This window comes from Phyllobates terribilis, unplaced genomic scaffold (assembly GCF_046119375.1).
Source record: "Phyllobates terribilis strain yellow unplaced genomic scaffold, ASM4611937v1 Scaffold_5__5_contigs__length_657084704, whole genome shotgun sequence".
Lineage (NCBI taxonomy): Eukaryota > Metazoa > Chordata > Amphibia > Anura > Dendrobatidae > Phyllobates > Phyllobates terribilis.
In genome coordinates, this window is record NW_027362765.1 from 468,497,210 (window position 1) to 468,523,848 (window position 26,639).

Below are 26,639 nucleotides of genomic sequence, written 5' to 3' on the forward strand. Positions count from 1 at the left end.
ATGATATGCATAGCACCAACATATTCCGTAGCGTTGTACAGAAATGCACTTATATTTTTGACTACGTCCCCAGTGAAGATCACTGTTTATTCAGGGATCACACTAATTTCCTAGGAAGCCAATTAGCCTAATAAGTGTGCGAGCGAACGATAATGAACGCGGGGCGAAGGTGCAAACTCCATGCAGATGTTGCTGGAGTGGGATCCCACCATGGCCAGATGACTTCTCCCCGGCCTGCGGCTCATCCTGGCTTTGCCTATGTTGTGTGATGCAGCACATACATGTACACAGGATCCCGCACTCGCAGGTATGTGCCGCTCGGATTCCTGCGTTCTCTGATCACCCGGTGATCTTTTGATGTGCGGCACGTTGAAATAACGGTAACACAAGAGGGAGAGAGGCGTTATCAGTTCAGCCAGGAAATAAAGCAGATCAAGGCGGATGTAATGGGGCTTTGTGTGTTTTTTTTTTTTTTTTTTTTTTCGTGTGTGTTAGTGGACGCTGCTGGCACTTAACCCTGACGAGGCTGCGGTGGGATATCAGATGCATGTGTGTGTTTGGGTTATGGTGCCACAAATTGTCTTTGTGTACACTGAATGGCAGCGCTAGGTTTATTCGGAGGCTCGGGCTGTGTTGTGTCTATGGAGTGTGTTGTATGTTGCTGTGACAACCGTTCTGTAGAAAGGCGTGAGGGGGCTCGAGGCGCAGAACGCTGCCATATGATTGTTTAAAAATAGAGTCCATATTCGTCAGGGAATATCATTACATCCACCTTTACACACGTGTGTGTGTTTATGTTTATACACATTGTTATTCTATTTAGTATTGAATAGAACAAATAGAATTGTAGCAATGCTGTAACATGTATGAATAAGAATATAGCGTATACTATGACACCCGTATGGGAAGTGACTGTGGCAGTCCTGTCTTATCATTTATATGAACCTAAGGCCGGTGTCACATGTACAACATTCACGTTCTGAGTACGGACCACAATAACCACACCGGACGCTGGTCTCCTGACCCAAACTCAACAGGATCATATACATAACCATAAGGCTAGGGTCACACCACTGTTTTTCTCTCATCCGAGAATATTGGTCCGATTATGCTGCTCACTGATCAGACTCTAATCAGAGTTTGATCAGAGTGGAATCCGATTTCCTCGGAGGTGGAGAAAAAAAAAAGTTTCTCCATGTCACCCGAGTGCGGTCCAATGTTTTCCACAAACCCATAGAGTTTGAGTGGCCGAGCGGGATCCAAATATCGGAGGCAAATTGTGAATGCTGCGTTTTTTGTTTTTTTTTCCTTGGACCCGTTCACGGCCTCATTGGATAACATGGGGGTGAGTTGTATCCGTCAAAACAACGGATAGCACTTGTCTTATTTTTTATTGTCGTCTGCACAAGTCCTAAGGCTGTTGAATTCGGGTGAGGCGACCCGCTGCCAGTCCCGTCCAGTGAATGCCAAGAAAGTGAGATCCACCAGATAATTCCTTTACATACAGGAAATGTGTTAAAATTACAAAGAAAAAACAACTGGTAAGTCGCATGTTATATTCCCTGTCACTCCCACCCTGTGGTTCTGCTGGTCCCCACTGCTCTTTGTGTACTTTGCTGTAGTGATGACTTGTGGTACATCCATGTGAGTGCTGGAGCCAATCACTGACTGAAGCGGTGATGCTGCATCAACTAAAAAGTCAGTGATCGGCTGCAGAGGTCACAGGTATGTTCATCATGACTTTGCTGCAGTAAATGGCTTCACATCCAGCTGGATGAATGTCTCAAGTGGGGTACCACAGGGCTCCGTCCTGGGACCTGTATTGTTCAACATCTTTATCAATGATTTAGATGAAGGAATTGAGGGTAAACTGATTAAATTTGCTGATGACACAAAGCTAGGAGGGATAGCTAATACTAGAGAAGAGAGAGAGAGGATTCAAAAAGACCTAAATAAACTGGAGCAGTGGGCAGCAACCAACAGAATGGTTTTTAACAGGGAAAAATGCAAAGTACTACATCTGGGCAATAAAAATGAAAAAAGCATATACAGAATGGGAGGAATAGAGCTAAGCAACAGTACATGTGAAAAAGACTTAGGTATACTAATAGATCATAGACTGAACATGAGTCAACAGTGTGATGCAGCAGCAAAAAAGGCAAATACAATTCTGGGATGTATTAACAGAAGCATACAGTCTAGATCACGTGAAGTCATTATCGGTCTTTACTCCTCTTTGGTCAGACCTCATCTGGAATACTGTGTACAGTTTTGGGCACCACATTTTAAAAAAGACATCGACAAACTGGAGCAAGTTCAGAGAAGAGCGACCAGAATGGTGACTGGTCTGCAAACCATGTCCTATGAGGAACGGTTGCAGGATTTGGGAATGTTTAGCTTGCAAAAAAGAAGACTGAGAGGAGACTTAATAGCTGTCTACAAATATGTCAAGGGCTGTCACATTGTAGAAGGATCATCTTTATTCTCATTTGCACAAGGAAAGACTAGAAGCAATGGGATGAAACTAAATGGGAGGAGACACAGATTAGATATTAGAAAAAACTTTTTGACAGTTAGGGTGATTAATGAGTGGAACAGGCGGCCACGAGAGGTGGTGAGTTCCCCTTCAATGGACGTCTTCAAACAGAGGCTGGACAGACATCTGTCTGAGATGATCTAGTGAATCCTGCTTTGAGCAGGGGGTTGGACCAGATGACCCAGGAGGTCCCTTCCAACTCTACCATTCTATGATTCTATGAAAGTTAACCAGCGGAGATCACCACTGGCACATTTTCTGCTCTCAGGCTAAAGGTACCGTCACACTTAGCGACGCTACAGCGATCCCGACAACGATACGACCTGGCAGGATTCGTTGCTGCGTCGCTATGTGGTCGCTGGTGAGATGTCAAACAGTCAGATCTTCCCAACGACGCAGCAATGATACGGCGACCCGTAGCGACCTGTATAACGATGCAACGCAAATGCACGCCTATGTGTCTCAGTTCTGAGTCGCCAACGAGGTTATTGGTAAGGTGTCAAACACACCGATGAATGCTACCCAGCGGGACCTCAACGATCAAAAAATGGTCCAGGCCATTTCGACACGACCAGCGATCTCACAGCAGGGGCCTGGTCGCTGCTACGTGTCAAACGTAGCGAGATCGCTGCTGAGGTCGCTGTTGCGTCACAAAACTTGTGACTCAGCAGCGATCTTGCTTAGTGTGACGGGGGCTTAAGGCCTCATTCAGATGTCACTTTTTATCACTTACGAGAAAAACAGACTGAGTTTCAACAGTGATTTTCATCAGAATTTGGTTCGATTTTCATCAGTTTTCTTGTATGTGAAAGAAAAATGTCTCCCCCTTCTGCTATCTAATAGTTTGTGAAAAAATGGACAGCACTCGGATACCATATGATTTTTTTCACAGGCCAATAGACTTGCATTACCGATTTGATCTGACACCCGGATCAATATCAGACATGTCTGCGCGATTTTGAGTCACTGTAACTTCCGGTCTCAGTGTTCTCCGGCACGCAAAAAAAAGGTACACTCCTGACTTCTTTCCTTCCACCCTCCATAGTAAGCATGTTATTTGCACCTTTTTTGTGCGATGGAGAACACTGGGAGGAGAAGTTGCAGTGACGATCCAGCGCCTGCGCAGAACAAAAGTGGAGCCAATGTCAATAGAAGGGCGGAACAGTGAAGAGGAGCAACAGCAGTTCAGTTGGGATGCGCAGGCACAGGATTTCTGGCCGTGCACCTGACATCACAGGGACACATTGACAACGTGGGAGGAGAAACAGAGGAGTCAGAGTTATCTTCCAGGCATCGTCTGCCCCATAGCCTGGAAGAGGTAATTTATATAAAGCGATCAAAGATGATTTATCCACAACAAGGCATCATCCATGAGGCACACAGGTATGACTTTTTTTTTTCAGAAGTCTATAACCTGTATGCCAATACTAAGAAGTCAGATTGCTCAAATGTGATGACAGATCCCCGTTAAAGAGGTCGTCCTCTACTTTTTCATTGATGACCTAGCCGTAGGATAGGTCATCAACGTCTGGTCGGTCGGATTCCGACACCCAGCGCCCCCTCCGATCAGCTGTTCTCGGTGTCGTTGTCGTCAGCCGCCAGTCGGAATTGCTCAATTGCGAAGCTGCTCTGTCTTCTGGCCGCGACAGGGTACAACACATCCGTCTCCTATTCACATCGGAGGCGGATGTGCAGTTCCCTGCCGCAGCCACTATTAGACAACAGAGCAGCTCTGCAATTGAGCCGTTCCGGCCAGCGGCCACCACTGATAACAGCTGATCAGCGGGGGTGCCGATCAGATATTGATGACCTATCCTAAGGATAGCCCATCAATGATAAAGTAGTGGACAACCTCTTTAAGACCTGATAGAACTCTGACACGTGGATGACATCCGAGTGTTAGTTGTTTTTCTCACCGACTCATTCAATTAAACTGGCAACTTTAATCAACATCTTGGCTCAAAGTAGGACATGTTTCTGTTTTTATTTTTGTGTAAAATCCGTCAAAAACAGAAATAAAGGACTTGAGGAGAGGCACATTGATTGTAATGTGTCCCCATGAAGTAAACAGATAGTACACATATGACAAAAACTGATGTGTGAATTGGCCCTAACTTTTTCAATTCCCAGTCAACCTCTAGTGTGCTCATAAATATTTTACTTTCCTGAAATAGATATTACTGATAAGTATAGGTATCCATGCTCACTAACGTACTCACAATGGAGGTATTTACTGAATGTACAATTGTTAATGTAGAATGCGTTGATCATTTAATAGCTAAAGACTGGGCGCTGCACCTTTGTACTCAGGTATCTCGTCAGGTGCTGACTAGGTAGCGGCACACCTGTAACCCTCTTGGATTTGTCATCTGTAGACGTGAGTCACAGTGAGGGACGGGATGTCAGTTCCTAGGACCGGATCCAAGCCCACATATTTGTCTTGTCTACTAAAGTTCAACCTCAGAACGGCAATTGACTGCCTCCTGTTCAAGGAGCAGCCTCTGTCTGATGAGAGTCTGATGAGATCTGTAGCAACATCCAGTCATAGGAAATGCCATGATCAGAAGTTTGGTGCCACTGACCATTCAATCAAGACTGAAATCCTTGTGTTCACAGCTACTGTCTGAGTTTTTCCTCGTTCTTGGCATACAGGTGAATAACTTTACTTTTTCATTGTCGTTCTTACTGTACCCACTGACTAAAGCAGACATTATTAACTCACATACTGCTGTATAACTTCAAGTTTTAGTATGTTCTGTATCTATCTAGAAGTTAGGAAGGCAAGAAGTGGGCTGTCTTGTTGTTTAAGACTATAATCACGTGCAATTTTTGAGGCTTTCAAAAACAAATGAGATTTACAAGCTGAAAAACACTTTAGGAAAAAAAATTTTTTTTTTCGTGGGGGAGTATTTAGAGGAGTTTTTCTTTGCCTGATGTGGGGGAGTATTTAGAGGAGTTTTTCTTTGCCTGATGTGGCTTTCAAGAGTTTTGGAACAGTTTTTTTTTTTTTACAGAAGTAGATTCCATCAAGTGACATGCACTTTTTTTTCTACCAGGCATTTTTACAAAAAGTCTTAAGGAAAAAAAAAACCTTTTCAAAACGCTATTATAATATAAACAACATAGTCAATTTCCTACAGGAAAGAATAGGGGGAGTTTTCCAATAGTTTTTTAAGCGTTCTTGAGGAGGATTTTGGAGCTGATTTCCAAAAAACATAGACAAAGAGGTAACTCATTATGCAATGGAAACAAAGCTCTGAAACCAAAACACGTGTTTAAAGCACTTTTTAGTGTCAAATTTGGAAAACAAAAGGGTGAATATGAATTTCTGGTATGTCACAGTTATATATAAGACGTTTACATTGATAAAAATTGGATCTTGCCCAACAGATTTCCAATTTCGGATATCTCTGAGCATGGTTAAAAGGCTTTCACTCCATTCATTTTGGAAATCAGTGGTATACCAGTTTTGACTTTTCGATTTAAAACTTTAGTGAATCTATGATCTACCAAAAGATAATTTTTAGTCTGAATTCCTTTTTAAACAGTCCTCCGTGTGCAGTTTATTATCAAAAGGGTTTGTGACAAATTTGGAAGTTTTTTCCTAGCCATAGAATAGGGAATAATGTTCCAAATGATGGTGACCCGACTACTGGGACCCCACCGATCCAGATAACTAGTCTCTCAAGAGCCCCCTCTGAAGGGAGTGGAGGTCAAGAATGTGCACTTCTGCTACATTCATTCATCATGGGACTGCCAGAGATAACCGAGTACTGTGCTCGACTCTCAACCTTCGATCCATTCATCCAGAGCCATCTTGCATGTTGGTCTTTCCTGGCAGACCTGCCATAGTCTCTTGTCATTGTCAAAATCTGTTCCATATTTCATGACTTCTGTAGTTAGGCAGTGTTGGTAAATCAGGCATTCTGCTGTTACCAATAGCAACCAATCAGAGCTCCGCTTTCATTTTTCCAGAGCAGTTCCACAAATGAAAGCTCAACTCTGATTGGTTGCCAAGGGCAACGAAGAGTCTTCCTGTTTGAAAGTTTTGATGAGACCCGATTTGCACTAATAATAGTACTGAGTGTGTATATAGTGCATCATGTTGTCGGTATTAGTTTATAACTGTAGAGTAAGCAGACAAACATTTCAGTAATGGGTTAATAGCGTGTTTCACATTGTGTATGTATAAATGTTTTTCGTCACAACAAGTTGTAGTAATGATGACATCCTATTCTCTTTAGAAACATAACGTTGAGTAATATTTGCCTGCGGCTCAGTGTAAACATAGTGCACGGGATCAATTAAAGCTACATATATAATTATGTATGTCATTGCTATGGGTACAGCTCAGCATGCCGGTGATCTTAATTCCTCTTAATGTCTTATTTTTTCACGACTAGTGAATCACATCAGGCATCCCACGATTTGTAAACTGGAAATGACTTGGTACCTTCTTTGCTGACAGGAAACGGTGTCATGGCTTATTGAGAATGACTGTACTGTGACATAAGCGTGCATAACATGCTTGTTCACAAGGCATTTCTCCACATCTTTAAAATACATTAGTGAGTCTTAAAGGGGATGTCCACAACTGGATATCAATGGCCCCAGGGTGCTGCATAAAGTAAAACTAATCCATACTTGCCTAGTGGCTGATTTGTTGTCAGCCCTGTTTCCACCCGCTGGTGTCCTGTCATAAACAATATCACATGACCGCTGCAGCCAATCAACGGCTGATGAAAGAGGGGCGTGTTTTTAGTCTTTTAAGGCTGTGTGCCCATGATGCGTTTTTTTTTTAAGCGTTTTTGCAGCGGCAGTTCCGCTGCAGAAACGCTTAAAAGCTTGGTAGAAGGTCTGCCATGTTCCCCGATGATAATCCGCATGTGCTGTGCACATGCTGCGGACATTTCCGCTGCGGATTATAATTGCGGAAAAAAACGCAGCACTACCAATTATTTTGCGGAAGCGCTGCATTTTCGCCGCCATTGACTTGCATTGGAACGCATGGATTACGCATCACTGCATCTGTACATGCACATTCCATGCGTTTCAATGTGCGGATGGTGCCCGGGTCCGGAGGAGAGTCTCTGGATACCATAGAACCTGTAATACAAAAAGATTAAATTAAAAAAAATATATTATATTTACCTTCTGATGGCCCCCAGTGTGCTTGTCTTCGCTTGCCGGCAGATCGCGGTGTAGTGTACCGCGAGCTGTTGGCAAGCCAAGACGCATCGAATAAAGACTGCAGGGGCCATCGGAAGGTAAGTATAGATTTATTTTTTTATTTTTTACCATTCTTTCGGCCACACTATATAAATCCATGCCGGTTGCATGGATTTATATAGTGTGACCAAGTTGACAAGCACTTTCCAAGTGATGCTAAAATCACTTGGAAAGCGCTTGTCAGCCCGCATGCGGAAATTCAAGTGAAGAACGCTTCACATCCGCATGTCCCTGGCAGGAAAAACGCATGTACAATCCGCATGTACAATCCGCATGCGTTTTTTCTGCCAGGGAGATGCAGAAACGCTCAGGAAAAAATCCGGAGCATTTCTGCATCGTGGGCACATAGCCTAAGGCTATGTGCCCACGCTGCGGAAATGAAGCAGAAATTTTCTGCTTCATTTCTGCATGTCCTCTCCCGGATAAACGCATGCGGAATTCCGCACGCGTTTATCGTGCGTTTATCGCGTGATTTCCACATGCGGAAACGCAAAATTAATGAACATGCTGCGGATTTTTCCCCGCAGCAGAAACGCTGCGGAAAAATCCGCAGCATGGGCATTGAACTTGCGTAATCACATTTGGGACCATGGGGGCGGATAACATAGAGTTTCACAAGCGTTTACGCTGCGGAAATTCCACAGCATATCCGCTTGAAAAACGCTACGTGGGCACATACCCTAATACAAATTTGTTAGCTTTGGCTAAGAATCACCTTTTGCTAGATTCAAAGGCATTTTCTAGAATTGGTAAAGAAAAAAGAGCAGGGAGTGAGTTAAAAAAAACAAACAACAAAAACTCTTTTTGTCGCTTCCATCCCCTACTGTACCAGTACCATTGTTCCTGTGATCTGTACTGTCATTCACGTGACCGCTGCAGCCAATGATGGATATCAAATGACCTCTGGGGTCAGTGATTGGCTGCAGCTGATACGAGAATGTGATCGCTGCAGGATGTCAGCATAGACGACTAATGAGCACTGGATCAGCGGGGATTGAACAAGTGAGTATAGGTGTGTATATATACAGCGGGTAAAATTAAGTATTGAACATGTCATTGTGTCATGACTTTCTAAGGCTTTTTGCACCTCTCTTTCTTCATGTGTTCAATACTTTTTCCCTGTGTCATTTGTCATTATTACACATAACTTAAAGAGGTTGTCCGCTACTTTTACATTGATGCCCTATCCTTAGGATAGGTCATTAATATATGATCGGTCAGGGTCGATAAACCTCTTTAAGTTTTGGACTTCCATAGTTTGATCCCTTTACCTTTTGTGGACTGGATGGGTTGTTACCGACATCTGGTTAGAATTTTATGTCACTAGCACTGCTGGAAATATATTTACATAGAAAATCATTGATGTGTTCAATACTTATTTCACCTGATATATATATATATATATATATATATATATATATTTGTATATAATTTTTATTTACTTATTTATTTTTACGTTAAAAAGATTATAAATCTCAAAAGACACCTTTACATACATCTGTAAATGTGTTATGAAGTTCTTTGTTGTAATATCGTCATGTGGACGAGGATATGAGCACTACTGCACATTTTGGGCTACCTTGTATGTAACAATAATGCTATGGTGCAGCACAGTGCTTTAGTAGCCAACAGCTTTTTGTGAGTTTATGAATGTGTAGTCCAACAGACTGGTTAATATGACAGACTACAAGTAAGTGGCACATCAGGTTGTGTAAAGTGGCGTTGAGAGCTAATATGAGTTTATTACAAACATTTTCCTATCAGGCTTTGTTCCTTTTCTTCAATGACGAAACAAACATCCTGCTTTCCAGGATCTTCCTAGACTGAACAGTCTGAAATGGAAACAAGGAAATAATCAGGTCATAAGATGTAGTACTATTGGATTGCAGGTAGATACTTTGTAGCTCTTTAGTTTTATGGACAATGCAATTTCTGTGAATATATGTACAGCTTCACATTATGTTTAATTGAATAAGTTCCTTGATGATCTCACATACCTACCGGTACATACATGTGGTTCACTGTGCAGCAAACAATATATAAAATTAGAAATGGTTGCAGAAAGCCATTATTAAAGAGAAAAAAATCGTCTGCTTAAAGTGACCACATGGTCTCCATTCTCGTGTAAAAATCAGTGATTTTGCCTTCTGTACTGCAAAAGCGTTGATTTGCATATTGGCACGATACCAGCAACTCTGGCTCTTGACAACTACCGGGCAACTACAGCAGAAATGACGGGAGAATTGGATGTGGTAAGAAAGACTTTACCAAATGGGTGAGCAAGAAAGGTTCGTCCTGCCAGAGGTCTGAGTTTAATTCATTTATAGATGATCTCTGGGTTTTTAATACCAGTTATTGAGATTGTAATTGGCAGAGTATTTGCTAAAAATTTACAGAACATTCCGCCATGCATTTAAATCCCCATTTGGTGGTTATTTTAAGCCCTATCTGATCTACCCAGAGCTTCCCAGGATGGGCAGATCATAATGTTTGCAAAAGTTTTACCCACTTTGAGGTTCATTTTGTGGCAAATTTCTGTAAAAAAAAAAGATTTGGATTTTCTCTCTAGAGCCTTGTGTGTGCAAACGTAAAATATGTTATATTAGGGAATAAGTCCCTATTTAGTGCACGGATTAGTAATAAAAAGGTCTACACATCCTGTGCCATTATTCTGCTCATTATTTAAACTTCCCATTCATATTTGAAGCCTAGGAAACCTCCTGGAGACACATCATTTACACCCCCAGTTTATTGCACGACCCTATTACTCCTTGTAATGTACTGCTTACTAATAATAGTGATTATTATGGCCAGTGACACTAGACACTTATACCTAATTTTTACCTTCTGCTTGAAACTTGTCATTAGATTTGATTGTGTAGCCAGTTACACGTTGCTCTCTCATTGCACCTACTTTCTCCTCGATACAGATTGACAAACCTCACAATAGTCTTATAATGTCTGTCAATGTAGATTTATTATTGTGGTACACCTGCAATATTTATTGATGCTGCCCAAGATATCCTGACCACAGGAAGAAGTGTACACTAGTTGAGCATGTCTTACAGCTATTAGATGGGATACTCAGATCATAACTATATATTGGTTAAAGTTGGAGACCGCATCCTATGCCATTCTTTCCATTGGATTGGCAAAACCCAAATTCTTAAAAACAACAGATGCCTTGGAGTGTATTGCTCCACATACAGAAGACTGGAGTGTCCAACAAAAGTCCAAATTAGTCGTCTAGGGCTTGCCTCCCACTATGAGAATACATGAGAAACCTCTCCTACTGTATATCATACTTTAGGTAAGGAATTAGCACATGATTCCCCTAAGATAGACTGGACCACTAGTTTTACTATTTCGATTTGTGTTGGAAGGTCCACTGTGGCCTTCGAGGTCTTGACTTTTTACCGATTACACCTCTGACTCTGTAGCATTTGAACTTTTCTGAGTAAAATTTAGCCTTGGTTGATCATTATTACCCAATGCTATTCTCTATTTAGCTTCATTATTTTCAGCCCTGTGGCTTTTACATTTGAAAGTCTTGAGACTCATAAGCTGTCCAAAAATGACCACTGTTGTATACTACTTCCTATTTATAGATAGCCGTTGGTATACCATATTGAGCAATTAATAATTACCCCAGTCATTTCATCACTCCCGACAACCGGCAACGACCATTTTCTAGGCCACCAGCCTGTCAAACTGTAAAATTACTAGATATTCAATGTAGGTCAGCAGCTTTGGGAAAGTTTCTCGAGATAACAGGCCTTGAGGCATTATTGCCCTGAAGGTATTGACCGGTGTAAAGTCTTGTTGCTCATTAGACTTTACAGCAGATGTTCCCTTTACAGTTTTGAAAATTTAAAATCTAGTAAAATAATTGTCAAAAAAAATAATAAAAGCATTAATAAGAAAATTAAAAAACATTTCCTAAAGTAGTAATAGTATTGTTAACAATGTCATTCTGTCCTTAAAAATAAAGGAAGAATGATATAGCGCGGTCACTTCCTTCTTTTCTTGGCGAAGAATCACTGTTTATCTTCTGTACTCAGTATCGGACTGGGGTGCCAAGGGCCCACCAGTAACCAACTCCAGGGCCTCACTTTTCAGGTATATGCAAATGTGACAATATCCTCAATCACAAATTTATATAACAATGAACTGGGTAGATTGTGAAATGAATGAGATGCTGCCTTTTTCTGTACACAGTGATCCAGTATATTGTGCCAAGTAAAGCTCATATAAGACAGGGTGGTGGCCTACTCTTTCACAGGGGCCCACCGGAGGATTCTCCTGTTCTCCAGTGGGCCAGTCCAAACCTTGATTGATCGCGTCATCTCCTTTATGTATATTTGTAGTGGAATTCTAGATATTTATGAGCTGCTGGCTTTCATAAGCCTTGTTCACCTGCACAGACTGGCAGCACAGGGAGAAAGCTGTCAATCAGAGTCAAGAGGGCAGGGCTAGCCTGCCGCTTATAAATAGGAGGACTCCACGCTGAGCTACTGCAGCAGCATGTAAGCAAGGATTTTATTACAAAAATAAGAAAATTGGCGCTAAAGTCTGGGTCTCTGTCTCTTTGATAATATCTCTCTTCCATATAACTGTGCTATTTTAACTGTGAGCTCGGGTGAGTACACCCTCTCTTAAAAATTAAGTACAGATCATGTTTTTTAGAAAGCAAGCAAAGATCGCCTCTCATAAGGCATTGTAATTTTTAGCATAATTTCTCTAGGTGCCGGTTAACAAGCTCTGAGAATAGATGGGTGGACTAGAAAGCAGAGAAGCTGAAGTGGTTTAATAACTTATTTCCTATGGGAGTATGTGTAGAAAATTAACAGATATAATTACTGCACTGCAGTAAAAGCCCAGGAATATTGTGTGGAGAGAGAAAGGCAAACTAAATCCTACGTAAAGAGTTTGATGTTCAGTATATCATGGCTTTTATCTCAGAATTTTTCCAAAGTTATTATGAATCTTGTTCTTACTATTATAAGATTTATATAACGCTCATCAAGCAGTTTATATGTAGCAGGGCTGTGGAGTCGGAGTCGGTATAAAATGGACCAACTCCGACTCCTAAAATATATAATGAATTGGGTACAGTAGTTCAATGCAGTTTGTGGGGAATATTTTTTCATAAGAATTTGGGAAAGTTATGAAATGTCCTATTCCTGATCTAAGGGTCTAGACTTTTAGCTGAGCTGAATCTGTACTACAGTAAACTTATCACTTAAACATGAGCCATGTATGAGGGAGTCGGAATCAGAGGTTTGGCTAACCGACTCCACAGCCCTGATATGTAGAATTGAGTTGTGTTATTGGGTTATTAATGATATTTACATTTTTCCTCCAAAATCTTTTCATTTTGGCCCCAAAATTAATTACATGTTACTTTAGTATTAAAATATTTTTTATTATTCTCATTATTCATGAAAAGTATGTGTTTTTCGTAAAAACAAATTTTTATTTCAACCAAACAAGGCCCACACTGTAGTCTCCCTAGAACCACATATACCCATGATAGATGACAATCATCTGATCTCTGGGACCCCTGAAAGAGTTATCCTATGCTCCCTGATATTGTCACTGTATGACCCCAGTAAGGCGTTGAGTAGAGTGGCGGTCCAGCATGTCTGGTGGCACTGGCGGAGATACTTGCTGGAATGAACCAACCTTTTGTATCTCTGATATATATCGCACTTTATATTTTGTGTAAATGCAGTCAAAATCCAGAAAATCGGCTACATTCCAGATAGTCCTGACTGGTGTATGTTTAAAGCAAACAAATGGTATCATGATGTTTATTTCTATCAGGTATGCCCTGCCACAGCGAGACTTCTCAGCTTGGGGCAGTTCACTATAAAAGGAGGAACATACAGTAACTCTCATCTTTAGTTGTAAAGTAACTCTTCACAGAGTTAGGAGTGTATCGCCCTTAACTTACTCATCAAACCATTGTCTTCTCCTTAGGGCTGTATAAATGGACACTGATATGGACTACGAAAGACCCAATGTTGAAACCATCAAGTGTGTGGTTGTGGGAGATAACGCGGTGGGCAAGACACGGCTCATCTGTGCAAGAGCATGTAACACTACACTAACTCAGTACCAGCTGCTGGCCACCCACGTACCTACAGTATGGGCAATCGATCAGTATCGAGTGTGTCAAGAGGTAAGTCTCTATGTGCCGAGCCTCTTCCCCCCCCCCCACAGGACATGTTATCATAGTCCTTCTGCTTTTTATATCTAGTATGGCAGAAGTAGGAGATATATTGATTATATTACTTCTCTTTTTCTCATAGTTTATTGTTTAATTTACTGTAACCATTTTGACTTTGGACACTTAACTCTAATGAGTAAATGAAATCAAGCATATGCGTGTATATGTATATACACAGTCCTTTTTTTACAAAATCTAAGATGGGAACAGAATGAACATATACCCTGCTGTAAGTAAGTAAATAGTAATAGTGCATATAAATAATATAGGGTGCTTACTAAACACTGTTTTGATCAAAAAAAGGCGTAAAATCCATCCCACCAGCGCCAAGGTGTACCCAACCTGGGCGGTCCTGTTCTCTAGTATTAAAACCTCACCTAGTGTCAGACAACCTCAATGTAGTTGGGTGCAAAGGAGGATCGGAGTCCAATTGGTTAGATACCTGGCCATGGGAAGCTATATAAATTAAATACCGAGCTATAACCACACCCCTGTTTGTACAATGTGACAAAAACTCACATTTTCTATGTACAGTAAGAGACGCCAGTGGTAGAGCTGCCACAAGAACGAGGGCAAAATCACCAAAGATACTTCAGGAAAATCACCACTGGTGTTTTCCTGAAGAGGCTTCTCCTGGGAAAGCTCAAATCTGCCCTGAAAAAGACTTTGTGTGCACATATCCTTGGAGTTTTTTGACTACTTTTTCTTTCCCTGAATTGATTTTGAAGAGTTTTTTTCCTGAATTGTTTTTGCAGCCTTCAAATTGGACATTGCCTAGTTTGGAGAGTTTTCACTCAGGATCCTCATCAAAGTGATGTGCACTTTTGTATTCTATCAGGTGCTTTTCAAAACCTCTTCAAGAAAAAAGCTCATAGGACTAGCAAAGTGTATTTCCCATAGAAATGAATTGGGGAGTGTTCCAAAAGCTTTTGAAGCAGTTTTCAAGGAGCATTTCGGAGAGTCACCACTCCAAAAACGCTTAAAAAAACTTTAATTTGAACATAGTCTCAGGTCTCATGTTTTTGAGACGTTTTGGGATTTGGGGGAAGATTTGGAGAGTTTCCGATCAGTGAGCTTCTGCTCAGTTTCTGCTCCAAAACTAAAAAAATTCAGCCTATGATTTGCTTTTTTTCCTTGCTCCTATATTCAACTCAGACTCATTTAGGCTCAGTTGTTTATGTCTAGGCAGGATGAAAATATTAGAACACCAGGTTTACGGAACATTAGTGTAAAGTATGAAAAGAAGAATAATGGTTTATGCATATGTGTTTGTATTACAGGATTGCTCTCTAGCTGTAGCCAGCTTGTCCTGTACATTATGGTACCGGTTAATCTCTACTAGCTAATGTACAGATCACAGACCTGAAATAAACCTTTCATTACTAGTCCTGCATATTCCATTTCAGCAAAGATCTCGCGCTGCCACGTTAAATCGTGCACAATCTTCAGAATTCTTAAACAGACGGAGGATGCTGCAGCGCTAAACCTCTATCATTATATTTATATCTCTTCTTCAGGTTCTTGAACGCTCCCGGGACGTTGTCGATGAAGTGAGTGTTTCTCTCAGGCTGTGGGACACCTTTGGGGATCATCACAAGGACAGGCGTTTTGCCTATGGAAGGTAAACCATAGTGCTTACTGCCTACATAGCAAGCAGAGTAAATCAACGTTAGATTTGACTTTATCCACAGGATAATGGCTTTTACAAGCTTTTATTGTGCTGAAACCAGAGACCAAGATCCCATTTCACAGAGTGGGCATATCCGATATGCAGTACTTTATGGTAGAGACATAGAAATTCCATGAAAAGGATATATACTGTTCTTTTTTATCCATAGTTGCCATAAATATAGGTGCACAGTCCCAAGGTCATGTGAATATACCTTTCTATGTATGCTTGCCAAAAATAATCAGATATTCCTTATTGCTTCAGGTCCCTTTGGCAAGTAACAGGTACTGAATGACGAGCACTAATAGCAGCAGCCATTACCGTGCCCAAATAAGTTATAACCCTGAGTCTCTCGTTCTACAGGCCCCAAATAGTGTGTGTGTATATATATATCACCATTGCCATGCACAATACTGAACTGAATGGGAGAAGATACAGATTAGATATTAGAAAAAACTTTTTGACAGGGAGGGTGATCAATGAGTGGAACAAGCTGCCACGAGAGGTGGTGAGTTCTCCTTCAATGGAAGTCTTCACACAGAGGCTGGACAGACATCTGTCTGAGATGGTTTAGTGAATCCTGCATTGAGCAGGGGGTTGGACATGATGACCCTGGAGGTCCCCTCCAACTCTAACATTCTATAGTTCTATGACAAATATTATATTCATGATCCCTCTCTTAAGGCCGAGCATCTATTGTGGGCCTCCAAACTACCAAACTCTTCCCCGACAGATGAGGAGAGAAGGATCCTACCTATTGGAATGGCTGATCCTTTTATTCAGCACAAGGATAAACTCTCTCCCGACTCGCCAATACACATGCACACTTAGTTCAGCTGAGCATGCATGTGTTCAGTGTTCTGTATGGGGAGAGAAGCTTAAGCTGCTGTCAGACATCTCTGTTGACCACTCATAGAGGATCAGGCATTTACAATTAAACTAGCCAATATTTCTCTACCCTGACATCATATGTTGGGCAGATCGAGAGGACCCCATACAAACTATTTGGTTGGCCAGTTGTACTAGAATTAGGATTCAGCAAACTTTAGTTCACTCATTTTTCCATATACCAAATGCTTTGCCAGGCTATTGCATGGCGTGTTGATAAAAGCATAAAAATTAAAAAATGCACTGCAGTATTCCAGTCTTCTCATCTGAATGAGCCCTAATGCTGTTTTTGTTCTGTGTTTTGTATTGAACTGGATGAATAATGTTGTAAACGTCTGCCAGACCAACTTTTGACAGTATACCATGTGTGTATATATATATATATATATATATATATATATATCACCTCAACGGGGGCAAATGTAAACTGGGCGGTGAAAGAGTTAATAGGAGAGTGACAACAATGGAAAATGTTATGAAAACAGTGAATGAGAAGAAGCAGGTTCTGTGATCTAAGGTATTATGGAAACTGTACAAAAGCACATTGTAAATTCCTAAGTCACAGCCCGAGGCAGAGAACATATAGTGAGTTATAGAAACGTCAAGAATTTACAAAATATTTCCAGATTTTTTTTTTGTTCTTATTTTTGTGATACATAGCACCACATACACGGCTGCACCTGCTCGTCTAGAGGACAGAATGACAAGTATACAGCAGTATAGGGAATGTATTCTGATGTGAACAAGGCAGATTTGCTATTCAGGAATTTTAAAAAAGTTTATGACGGCCACCATGAGGTCACTAGTGGCGACAATATTAAAGGGGTTGTCCACTACTGTAGAACCGCTTATTAATTGGCCCATGGAGGTGAAAACATTTTTAAAAAATTGATATTCACATTATGGACCGGTGATCCTCCTCTGTACTCAGAGATGCATTTTCTCCATACGATACGTTTTACAGCTGCTTCTGGGTCCTGGCAGCGTTTGTTTATGCCACGTGTAGGCATGTCATTAGAGATGTGTATAAAGATGGCTGACTGACAGCTCACTGCAGTAGCTGAGCCTGCTCACTTCTCTGTCACAATGCATGAATACGCACTATTGAAGTGAGCAGTCAGCCAGTCTGTTTCATACTCCTCAAAGGGCCAGAAGTGGAGTTGCTCCAGTGAAATGGTTTGCTCCTATATCTGACAGGTGTATTTTTTAGGAATTTTGGAAATAAGTGAGCGATGCTTCCACTTTTGTTTATCAAGATCCCATAGATAGAGCCCCCACCTGTCGGACATTTATGGCATATGCAGTGCATTTACTGTAAATGCTTAAGATGAGAATTTCCCCTTCAACAAAAACTTCTCCAAAACTAATGTCCGAGTTTCCACTTTTATTTTCTCTTGCTTAAAGTTATCGCTGACCAGTACAAGATAAAGCAATACACAGAACCTGCAAAAACCTGTTCCTTTAGGTTAATTCTTCTTATGCCAAATCCTCACCACCTGCCATCAGACCCTAGTCTGCTTACGTGAAGGGTCAGCAGTAGGAATAAGTGCTACTTGCAATCTGTTGACAGAAGGTTGACCCCATAAGGGTTCAGCTTCCTCGAATACGAGTAAAGATTTAATTACTTAACAGTGTATACTTAGGATTAAATATAGTCTGGAATCTACGTGCAGAAAGGCAGAGCTGTTCCCAACAGCAGGCACCTCTTGGGTCGTATTAGAGCCTCTCATATCTCGAGTCATGAGACAGTTAATATGGATTACACAGATCTATATTTCTGGCACAAGCGTTTAGAAACCTCCCTTTGTGATCTCTTGTCCAGTATAAGTTTTTGGGATATTGAAGGACATTGGTGATCATATTATTTTGTAGGCAACGTAAGCAAGTACTTTGACACCCTCTAAGGGCAACGTTGTCCCTGTAACCTTTGAAGCTGATTTACAACATGTAAAAAATAGGGTATTTCACATTTCATTTATGTTTGTAGTAACCTCTGACTCCGAGATAGACGCCGACAGTTGATACCAAGTAAACAAGTAATGAATATACAATGTCCTAGAACTGAAAAGCACCATACATTTACAGGGCCCGGGAATGTATTTGGTTAATAAAGCATTTTGATTAACTCATTCTTCAATTTTGATGTTGAACATTCAGTTTCACTAGTAACATGAATCTTCCAGAGAAAACGACAAGAAGTATCTGTGGGTATCGCAAGGACAATCCCATTTCCTATATATGTCAGCATATATATTTTAGGACCTTGCGTTTGCATTGCAACTGGTGCCCAGAAATTGTTTATATATATATATATATATATATATATATATATATATATATATATATATATATATATATAAATATGAAACAGCACAAAAAGCATTTTTGGTGCAAAAAAGCCCCCCAGGTACATACTAGTCCTTTAGATATCCATGCAAAAATGGAGGCAGCACACAAAGTAGAATACAGTGATGAGATTTAATAGCCCTCAATAGTTTCTCAAGCTTGAGAAAGGTCCATAATTTTGGACGTGAACGTTGCCACATGGGCTATTAAACCTTATCACTGCATTCTACTTTGTGTGCTGCCTCCATTTTTGCATGGATATATATATATATATATATATATATATAATATAATATACACACACACACACACACACACACACACACACACACACACACACACACACACACACACACACACACCAAGCATCACTCAGGTTGACTTTTCATGCTGATGCAATTCATGGTTATCCATTCTTTAGTATAAAACTGCATAAAAGCTGTTTGCCAAAGAAGGCTTTAAAATAATTCACCAAGGGTTAGTGAAGCCAGACCGATGGTCATACACATAGGGGTGGTGGCTGTACTTTCTTGCATCTTTCTTCTCCCATAATAGCACTTTGTCACAATGACTTTCGGTTCCACCTATTCAATTAGTGTCGAGTCCATTCTCAACCTAATCTTCCAAGCTTTGTTCTATGTTACACTATTAGCTCAGTGGAGCATTGACTCATGTTTGGGGTGTTTATGACAATGATGAGGATTACAGTCTATTAATACGTGTTTTAGCATCATTTGATGACTATGGTTGTACGTGACTGACTACAGCGTCCTACCATCAGTGGAAAATGCATGTGGATTAAATAACCTGGATCAAAAAGCATCAATATGCACATGCATTGCATTTTTGTAGGGAGATGGCAAAGCAATAACTTGTGCGGTTTATATTATGATGGCTCATGATAATATTTACAAGCAAAGGATACAAAAAAGGTTGGCTTTCTTTATTGCACTTGTCTTTTAAGTACTTTTCTCTGCACTTTCTGGCTTAATCAGTACTTAGCCCCGGGCAAAGTCTTGGATTGAAGTTTTTTTTTTATTAAAAAAAAGTTATTGGATATCTCCTAGACACTTGGAGCAGTGCCTGGGTTTGATATTTATAGCTTTAGAAGTCTTTTTTATGTTGAGGATAGAAATATGTAGAGCAGTTATATAAAGCACTTTATTTTGTGATTCTTTATTGTGGCTTACATAGAGCTTGTCACAAAACCAAGGACAGATATAATGTGTGTGTGGAGCAGTGATGGCGTGCCACCATAAAGAAGATGTCCAGTGATTTATTTATTTTTTATTCATTCTATAACTAGTTCCCCAATATACTTAATTAAGCTAATATTATCCTATATAGTCATCCCTGTCTGTCTGAAAATTAATGGATTTCTTCTCAGTTGGGTTCTGTGATCTCATGGTGACCCCCTGGGAATTACTGTTAGAACCTTGTTCTTAGGTTTTTTCCTTTGCTGGTCACATGACCTTGTTGGCCTATTTTATCCTGCTCCGCCCTTCTGGCTTTGCTGGACTTCATTGTTTAACTACTTTCTAGCTAGCCTGTGCTCTGTATCTAACTCTGTTAGTTTGCTTGGTCTACGGACCTCTATGTTCTACATATTTTGTTTGTTCGTCTGTCTGCTACTATTTCTGTTAGGAGGTGTCCCATTTTCCTCCCAGTCCTTAGTACTTGTAGGGATTCCTTCCCCACATCTATAGGTCTCCGTACAGACTAGCTTAGGACTTTAGCAGGTCTGATCGCAGGATCAGGTCCCCTGTTACATCGTAGGGATTAAGCTGAGTTCTATCGTAGGGACAGATCTCCTCTCTTTCCTTAGCTCTGGTAGCAGAACATAACAATTACACCTTCATGTTGTCTGTCTGTTTCTTTGTGATGAAATTGCATGGACTGTAACACAAACCTTCTTCACAGTCACTGATGATGATTACTCAGCTCTTATTACATGAATTGGATACAATGTAAGAGATGACAATTCAGACTCCTGACTTATAATATATGAACTAATTTAGGAGAATATAGAGGGAATTATATGATTATCCTTCCCTCTATATTCTCCTAAATATAGAGGGAAGGATAATAATTGTACCCCCCAGCAAGAAGACATGGTACTGTCTCTAGCTGCCCATGTAATGATGTGCTAATGCATCTTGTGATTTATAGCATGAATAAAATGCAGGGTGAAATCTGAGAATGAAAATGGAAGCTAAAAGAAAAGGAGGCTTAACTGCAGGAAATACACTATATTAATATATGAAAGAAGTGCAGAATATAAAAGTGTAGTCCCTCTAGTCCTGTTAGTCTTGCTGACTTTTAATGCAGTGATCATGTACCGACCATTTTTATTATTTTATTTATTATTATAGCGCCATTTATTCCATGGTGTTTTACATGTGAAAAGGGGTATACATAATAAAAACCAAGTACAATGATCATAAACAATACAAGTCAGCGATTGGTACAGGAGGAGCGAGGACCCTGCCCGCGAGAGCTCACAGTCTAGAAGGGATGGATGAGGATACAGTAGGTGGGGGTAGAGTTGGTTGTGCAGCGGTATGGTGAAACGAAGGTTGTTGCAGGTAGTATGCGCGTCGGGAGAGGTGGGTCTTCAGATTCCTTTTGAAGGTTTGCACAGTAGGCGAGAGTCTGATGATGCACAAGACTGCTGAGGCCTGTGACTGGCTGCCGCAGTCACGTGCATATGGTGGATGCATCATCACTGCAGAACAAATCAACAAGAGCAGTGGGACCTCTGGAGCAGCTTTGCTGGAGGGCCGGAGTGTTCTTGCATAATATAATTCTATGATTCTGTATTCTCCAGTTATCAAGGAAAGAGGTGGATATTTGTCAAATCAAATACTCACATAATAATAGTTTATATTTCAGAAATTAGTTGAGACATACATAAGAAGAGTGACGTAGAGTGAGAACTACTGTACAGTAGTTTTGTAGTTTCTTTTAGCTAGCTCTTAAAGAAGTTGTACAGTACTTTATATTACCCCCCCCCCCCCAAGGAATCCACCCAGGGCCCCTAAGACTTTTTGTAAATACCTTCCGTTGCAGATACTGCCTGTGAGCGGCTCGATCGGTGGCCGCTCACAGGCATCATGTGACCCCGCACTGAAGTCACGACAAGTGAGGTGTGACTCAGCGCTGGGGTCCCTGCGGTGGCTGCTGGGTTGTGGGTGGGGTTAACCCCCGCGTCACACCCAGCATCCACCGCGCACTTTCCCAATGAATGGGGAGAGGCAGAGCGCACGGTGGATGCCGGGTATGACGCGCAGGGATAACCCTGCCCACAACCCAGCAGCCACCGTGGAACGTGGAAGACAAAGACCCCCGGCTGCTGCCAGCACTTGTGACATCAGCAGATGTCAGAGTCGGCTGCAGCCGGGGGTCACGTGATGCCTGTGAGCGGCCAGTGATAGCGTCGCTCACAGGCAGTATCTGCAACGGAAGGTATTTACAAAATGTCTTGCGGGCCCTGGGGGGATACATTGGGGGATAATCTAAAGTGGTGGACAACTCCTTTAAAGAGATCCTGTGATGTTAAATATGGTGCCTGATCTGCAGGATGCATGTCATAAAGTACAAAGCTTTTTTATGTTTAGGAGTCCAGTGGGCGGTCCTACACACAAATTCCCAGCTTTCCTTGTATGACTGTGCATAGAGATAGCTGTCAATCACTGAGTAGGGCCTCTCCTTAGACTCCAAGCATAGAAATGTTAGTGATTTCAAAGAATAAAATACAAGTTTTGAATCTTTTCCTAGAAAACCAACTATTAGTCTCATCTTCTCCTGCTTTTTACCAGATCTGATTTTTCATACAATCTGACTAATCACTTTTTATTGAAAATCATTGTGCCAGATTTTTTTTTCTTATATTTTGCAACTTATACTTGACTCTATGACGATAGAGCAGTTAAATAACTTTGCATTCAGCCATGAATGAATGGTTTGTATTACTGATCCCAACTCCCTATAATTACCATTATAGAGGATGAAATGACGTAGATTATTAGCAATGGGCTGTAGAGATCAGCGCTTATGTTCTAGCGGGGGTCATGTGATATGGGCTAGTAATGGGCACGCTTACGTCACCTCCCAGCCCAGAACATGGATTGTGCTGATCACCTAAATAATATTAAATGAGGGGCCTACTCCATAGCTGGGGGTCCGCTCTGTAGCCATATTCATATTCTTAACATCCATTTAGGTGACTATAAGAAATTTGTAATCATCAACCCTTGCCAAAGGCATTTCATTATTATATTTAAGAGGGTAATTATTGCTGTAAAAACCTGTAATTAGTTAGGTTGTGCCCTCTTAGCAAGCAACCCAAGCAGCGAGACTTCAGATATTTTATATTTTGCCTAAATATACACATTTTTTTTCATTCTAACAAGGAGAAACCTGCAGTGTTGGTGTATTAGCATATTATTTTTAGAAACTGTGTCTGGCGTGATCTTCATGCCATTCTGTTGAGATCTAGAAAAAGAACATGAAGGTGTGTGATCACGAGGCAATTAGTTCTTCGATGTGTTGTGCATGTATTAACTGGTACAGTATTGGGGTGATAACCAGATTAAAATAAAAAAAATGTGCTACTGTTAATAACTATAGCTTGTCGGTGGCGGAGGCTGAGAATAGCTCCAAATGACTGTATTTTATAGATTTAATTCTGTATAGGAATATAACACATCCTTATTTATGCTGGATGTTATTTGCCAGGATCAGAATATACAGACCCAAGTAGGACTGGATAATAATAATATGTCCCTTTAATAGGCGTTTGTCTGTTTTTGCATGTAGTGTGAGTAATGACTATGTAAACCATTTTACTGGTCTTATAAGAAATCAGCATTATAAAGAGGTTATCTTGGAGAAAACCCAATTTTGAAAGTGAGACAACAGGTCCAGTTTCTTTACACCCTGGCGGAAGTCGGGAAACAATCCCCAGGCGGAAGTAATGTAACATTGCATGGTGGCTATTTAAGTAACACAAGAGTCAGGTCCTGTTCTGACTCAGGTCAGGGGGCCCCATCTATGAAATCCATATGCTCCAATAAATCGTATGGACAGGGGTTGTCCTTACAAGGCAACTCCTTTAGTTAAAATGGACGTGTTATTTGCCATAAATATGTATATTTTAACTTAGCATAAATGCCGCTGTTCTCCTGAATCTGGCGTTGCTTATTTTTTGTTCCTGCGCCATTCCGTTCCTGAGATATGGCTCCCCCTTTCCTGTGTATAAGTGTAGTCTTTTTAGCCAACTGGGTGTAGTTCACAAGAAAACTCCCATAAAGAGTTGAGGGTCACACCCACTGGGCTAAAAAGATTAGATTTATATACAAGGGAAAAGGGGTATATCTCAGGAATGGAGAGGAATAAAATAAAAACAGTTGCATTCACACCAGGAAAAAACTAATTCTATATTGATTTTTTGTCAAGAATCTATAAGGCTAAAATAAATATGTCCTCTGTACGGCAGAAGTGATGGCTCTTGCTACCGCTGTCTTCTGGGTAACCACTGGGAACTTGGTGTAGAAACTTTGGTCTACATCAGTGTTCCCCAACTCCAGTCCTCAAGGCCCACCAACAGATCATGTTTTCAGGATTTCCTTAGTATTGCACAAGTAATAATTCCATCACCTGGGCAATACTAAGGAAATCCTGAAAACATGACCTGTTGGTGGTTCTTGAGGACTGGAGTTGGGGAACATTGATCTTCATAGAGATTTTGGACTTCTCGCTTGCCTTACGAATATATTAAAAACTGATTTCTGCTCATAGACTTACCTTTTGTTAGCGAATTTAATGATTTATTGTTTTACATTTCTAATTCGATGGTGCTTTCTTTTCCAGATCCGATGTTGTTGTCCTGTGTTTCTCAATTGCAAATCCAAATTCCTTAAACCATGTGAAAACAATGTGGACTCAGGAGATCAAGCATTTTTGCCCCCGCACACCTGTCATTCTTGTTGGCTGCCAGCTGGACCTGCGTTATGCCGATCTTGAAGCTGTGAACAGGGCAAGGCGACCACTAGCCAGGTGAGTTATATACTTTATTTTAGCCCATTGTTAAAGAGGTGATGTATACACTACGTAATCATGAGCTGATATTGATTTCTATTTTCTCTTAAAGGGAATGTGTCATCAGAAAATGACCGATTGATTAAGCCAAGTGTTTATATTAAGCTTATTTTTTTTCGAAAAGTTTTGATAATGATTTAATTTCTGATATTGCTATGTATATTAAAAAAAATCCTGAAACTTGAAGCCTAATATTAGTTATACTTCCTGTTCTGTAGAGATCATCTTGTTATCATTAGGCAGAATTATGGCAGATAATATCTATATACTGTATATCTATATATTCACAATACCTGATAGTTACATCTCCCCTTCTCCCTGCATTTGCCAAGAAGCCAATGAACCAGAGCCTGTCTATTCCTGTCTATGGTCCATGTGAGCACTGTAATGCATATTTGTAAATGCTGTTTACTAGAGAAGAGCAAAAATATTCATACTAGTCCAGGGTTGTCAAATGTAAACACACAAGAGGGCCAAAAGGAAAAAGAATAATGGGCCCCACTTAGTTCTCTATGCAGAATAGTGGGCCTCACATAGTCCTCCATACAGAATAGTGGGCCTCACATAGTCCTCCATACAGAATAGTGGGCCTCACATAGTCCTCCATACAGAATAATGGGCTCCACATAGTCCTCCATACAGAATAATGGGCCCCACATAGTCCTCCATACAGGATAATGGGCCCCACATAGTCCTCCATACAGGATAATGGGCCCCACATAGTCCTCCATACAGAATAATGGGCCCCACATAGTCCTCCATGCAGAATAATGGGCCCCAAATAGTCCTCAATACAGAATAATGGGCCCCATATAGTCCTCCATACAGAATAATGGGCCCCACATAGTCCTCCATACAGAATAATGGGCCCCACATAGTCCTCCATACAGAATAATGGGCCCCAAATAGTCCTCCATACAGAATAATGGGCCCCACATAGTCCTCCATACAGAATAATGGGCCCCACATAGTCCTCCATACAGGATAATGGGCCCCACATAGTCCTCTATACAGGATAATTGGCCTCACATAGTCCTCCATACAGGATAATGGGTCCCACATAGTCCTCCATGCAGAATAATGGGCCCCACATAGTCCTCCATGCAGAATAATGGGCCCCAAATAGTCCTCCATACAGAATAATGGGCCCCACATAGTCCTCCATACAGAATAATGGGCCCCACATAGTCCTCCATACAGAATAATGGGCCCCACATAGTCCTCCATACAGAATAATGGGCCCCACATAGTCCTCCATACAGAATAATGGGCCCCACATAGTCCTCCATACAGAATAATGGGCCCCACATAATTCCCCATACAGAATAATGGGCCCCACATAATCCTCCATACAGAATAATGGGCCTCACATAGTCCTCCATACAGAGTAATGAGCCTCACATAGTCCTCCATACAGAGTAATGAACCTCACATAGTCCTCCATACAGAATAATGGGCCCCACATAGTCCTCCATACAGAATAATGGGCCTCACATAGTCCACCATACAGAATAATGGCCCCACATAGGGGTTGCAGTTCTGGTGTCACGGGCCAAATATAACCACCCTGTGGGCCAAATTTGGCCCACTGGCCGGAGTTTGACATGTATGCACTTTCCTGATTTGGCGTTCATTTCGGT

General features: G+C 41.0%; 1 protein-coding gene across 4 annotated transcripts in view; it reads left to right on the forward strand.

The window, feature by feature from the left end:
• The window catches only part of RHOBTB1 (Rho related BTB domain containing 1), a 70,505-nt gene that overhangs the window by 29,688 nt on the left and 14,178 nt on the right, over nt 1-26,639 (forward strand). For 2 of the 4 annotated variants that reach the window (XM_073685414.1, XM_073685416.1), the window contains 3 exons: nt 13,748-13,949; nt 15,515-15,618; nt 24,772-24,957. In XM_073685414.1, coding sequence (XP_073541515.1) covers nt 13,758-13,949; nt 15,515-15,618; nt 24,772-24,957 — 482 coding nt within the window. In that variant the 5' untranslated portion in view covers nt 13,748-13,757. Of the gene's footprint in view, nt 1-4,987; nt 5,189-13,747; nt 13,950-14,119; nt 14,227-15,514; nt 15,619-24,771; nt 24,958-26,639 lie in introns of those variants that run through there. The other 2 variants (XM_073685417.1, XM_073685418.1) reach the window with 2 other exon arrangements.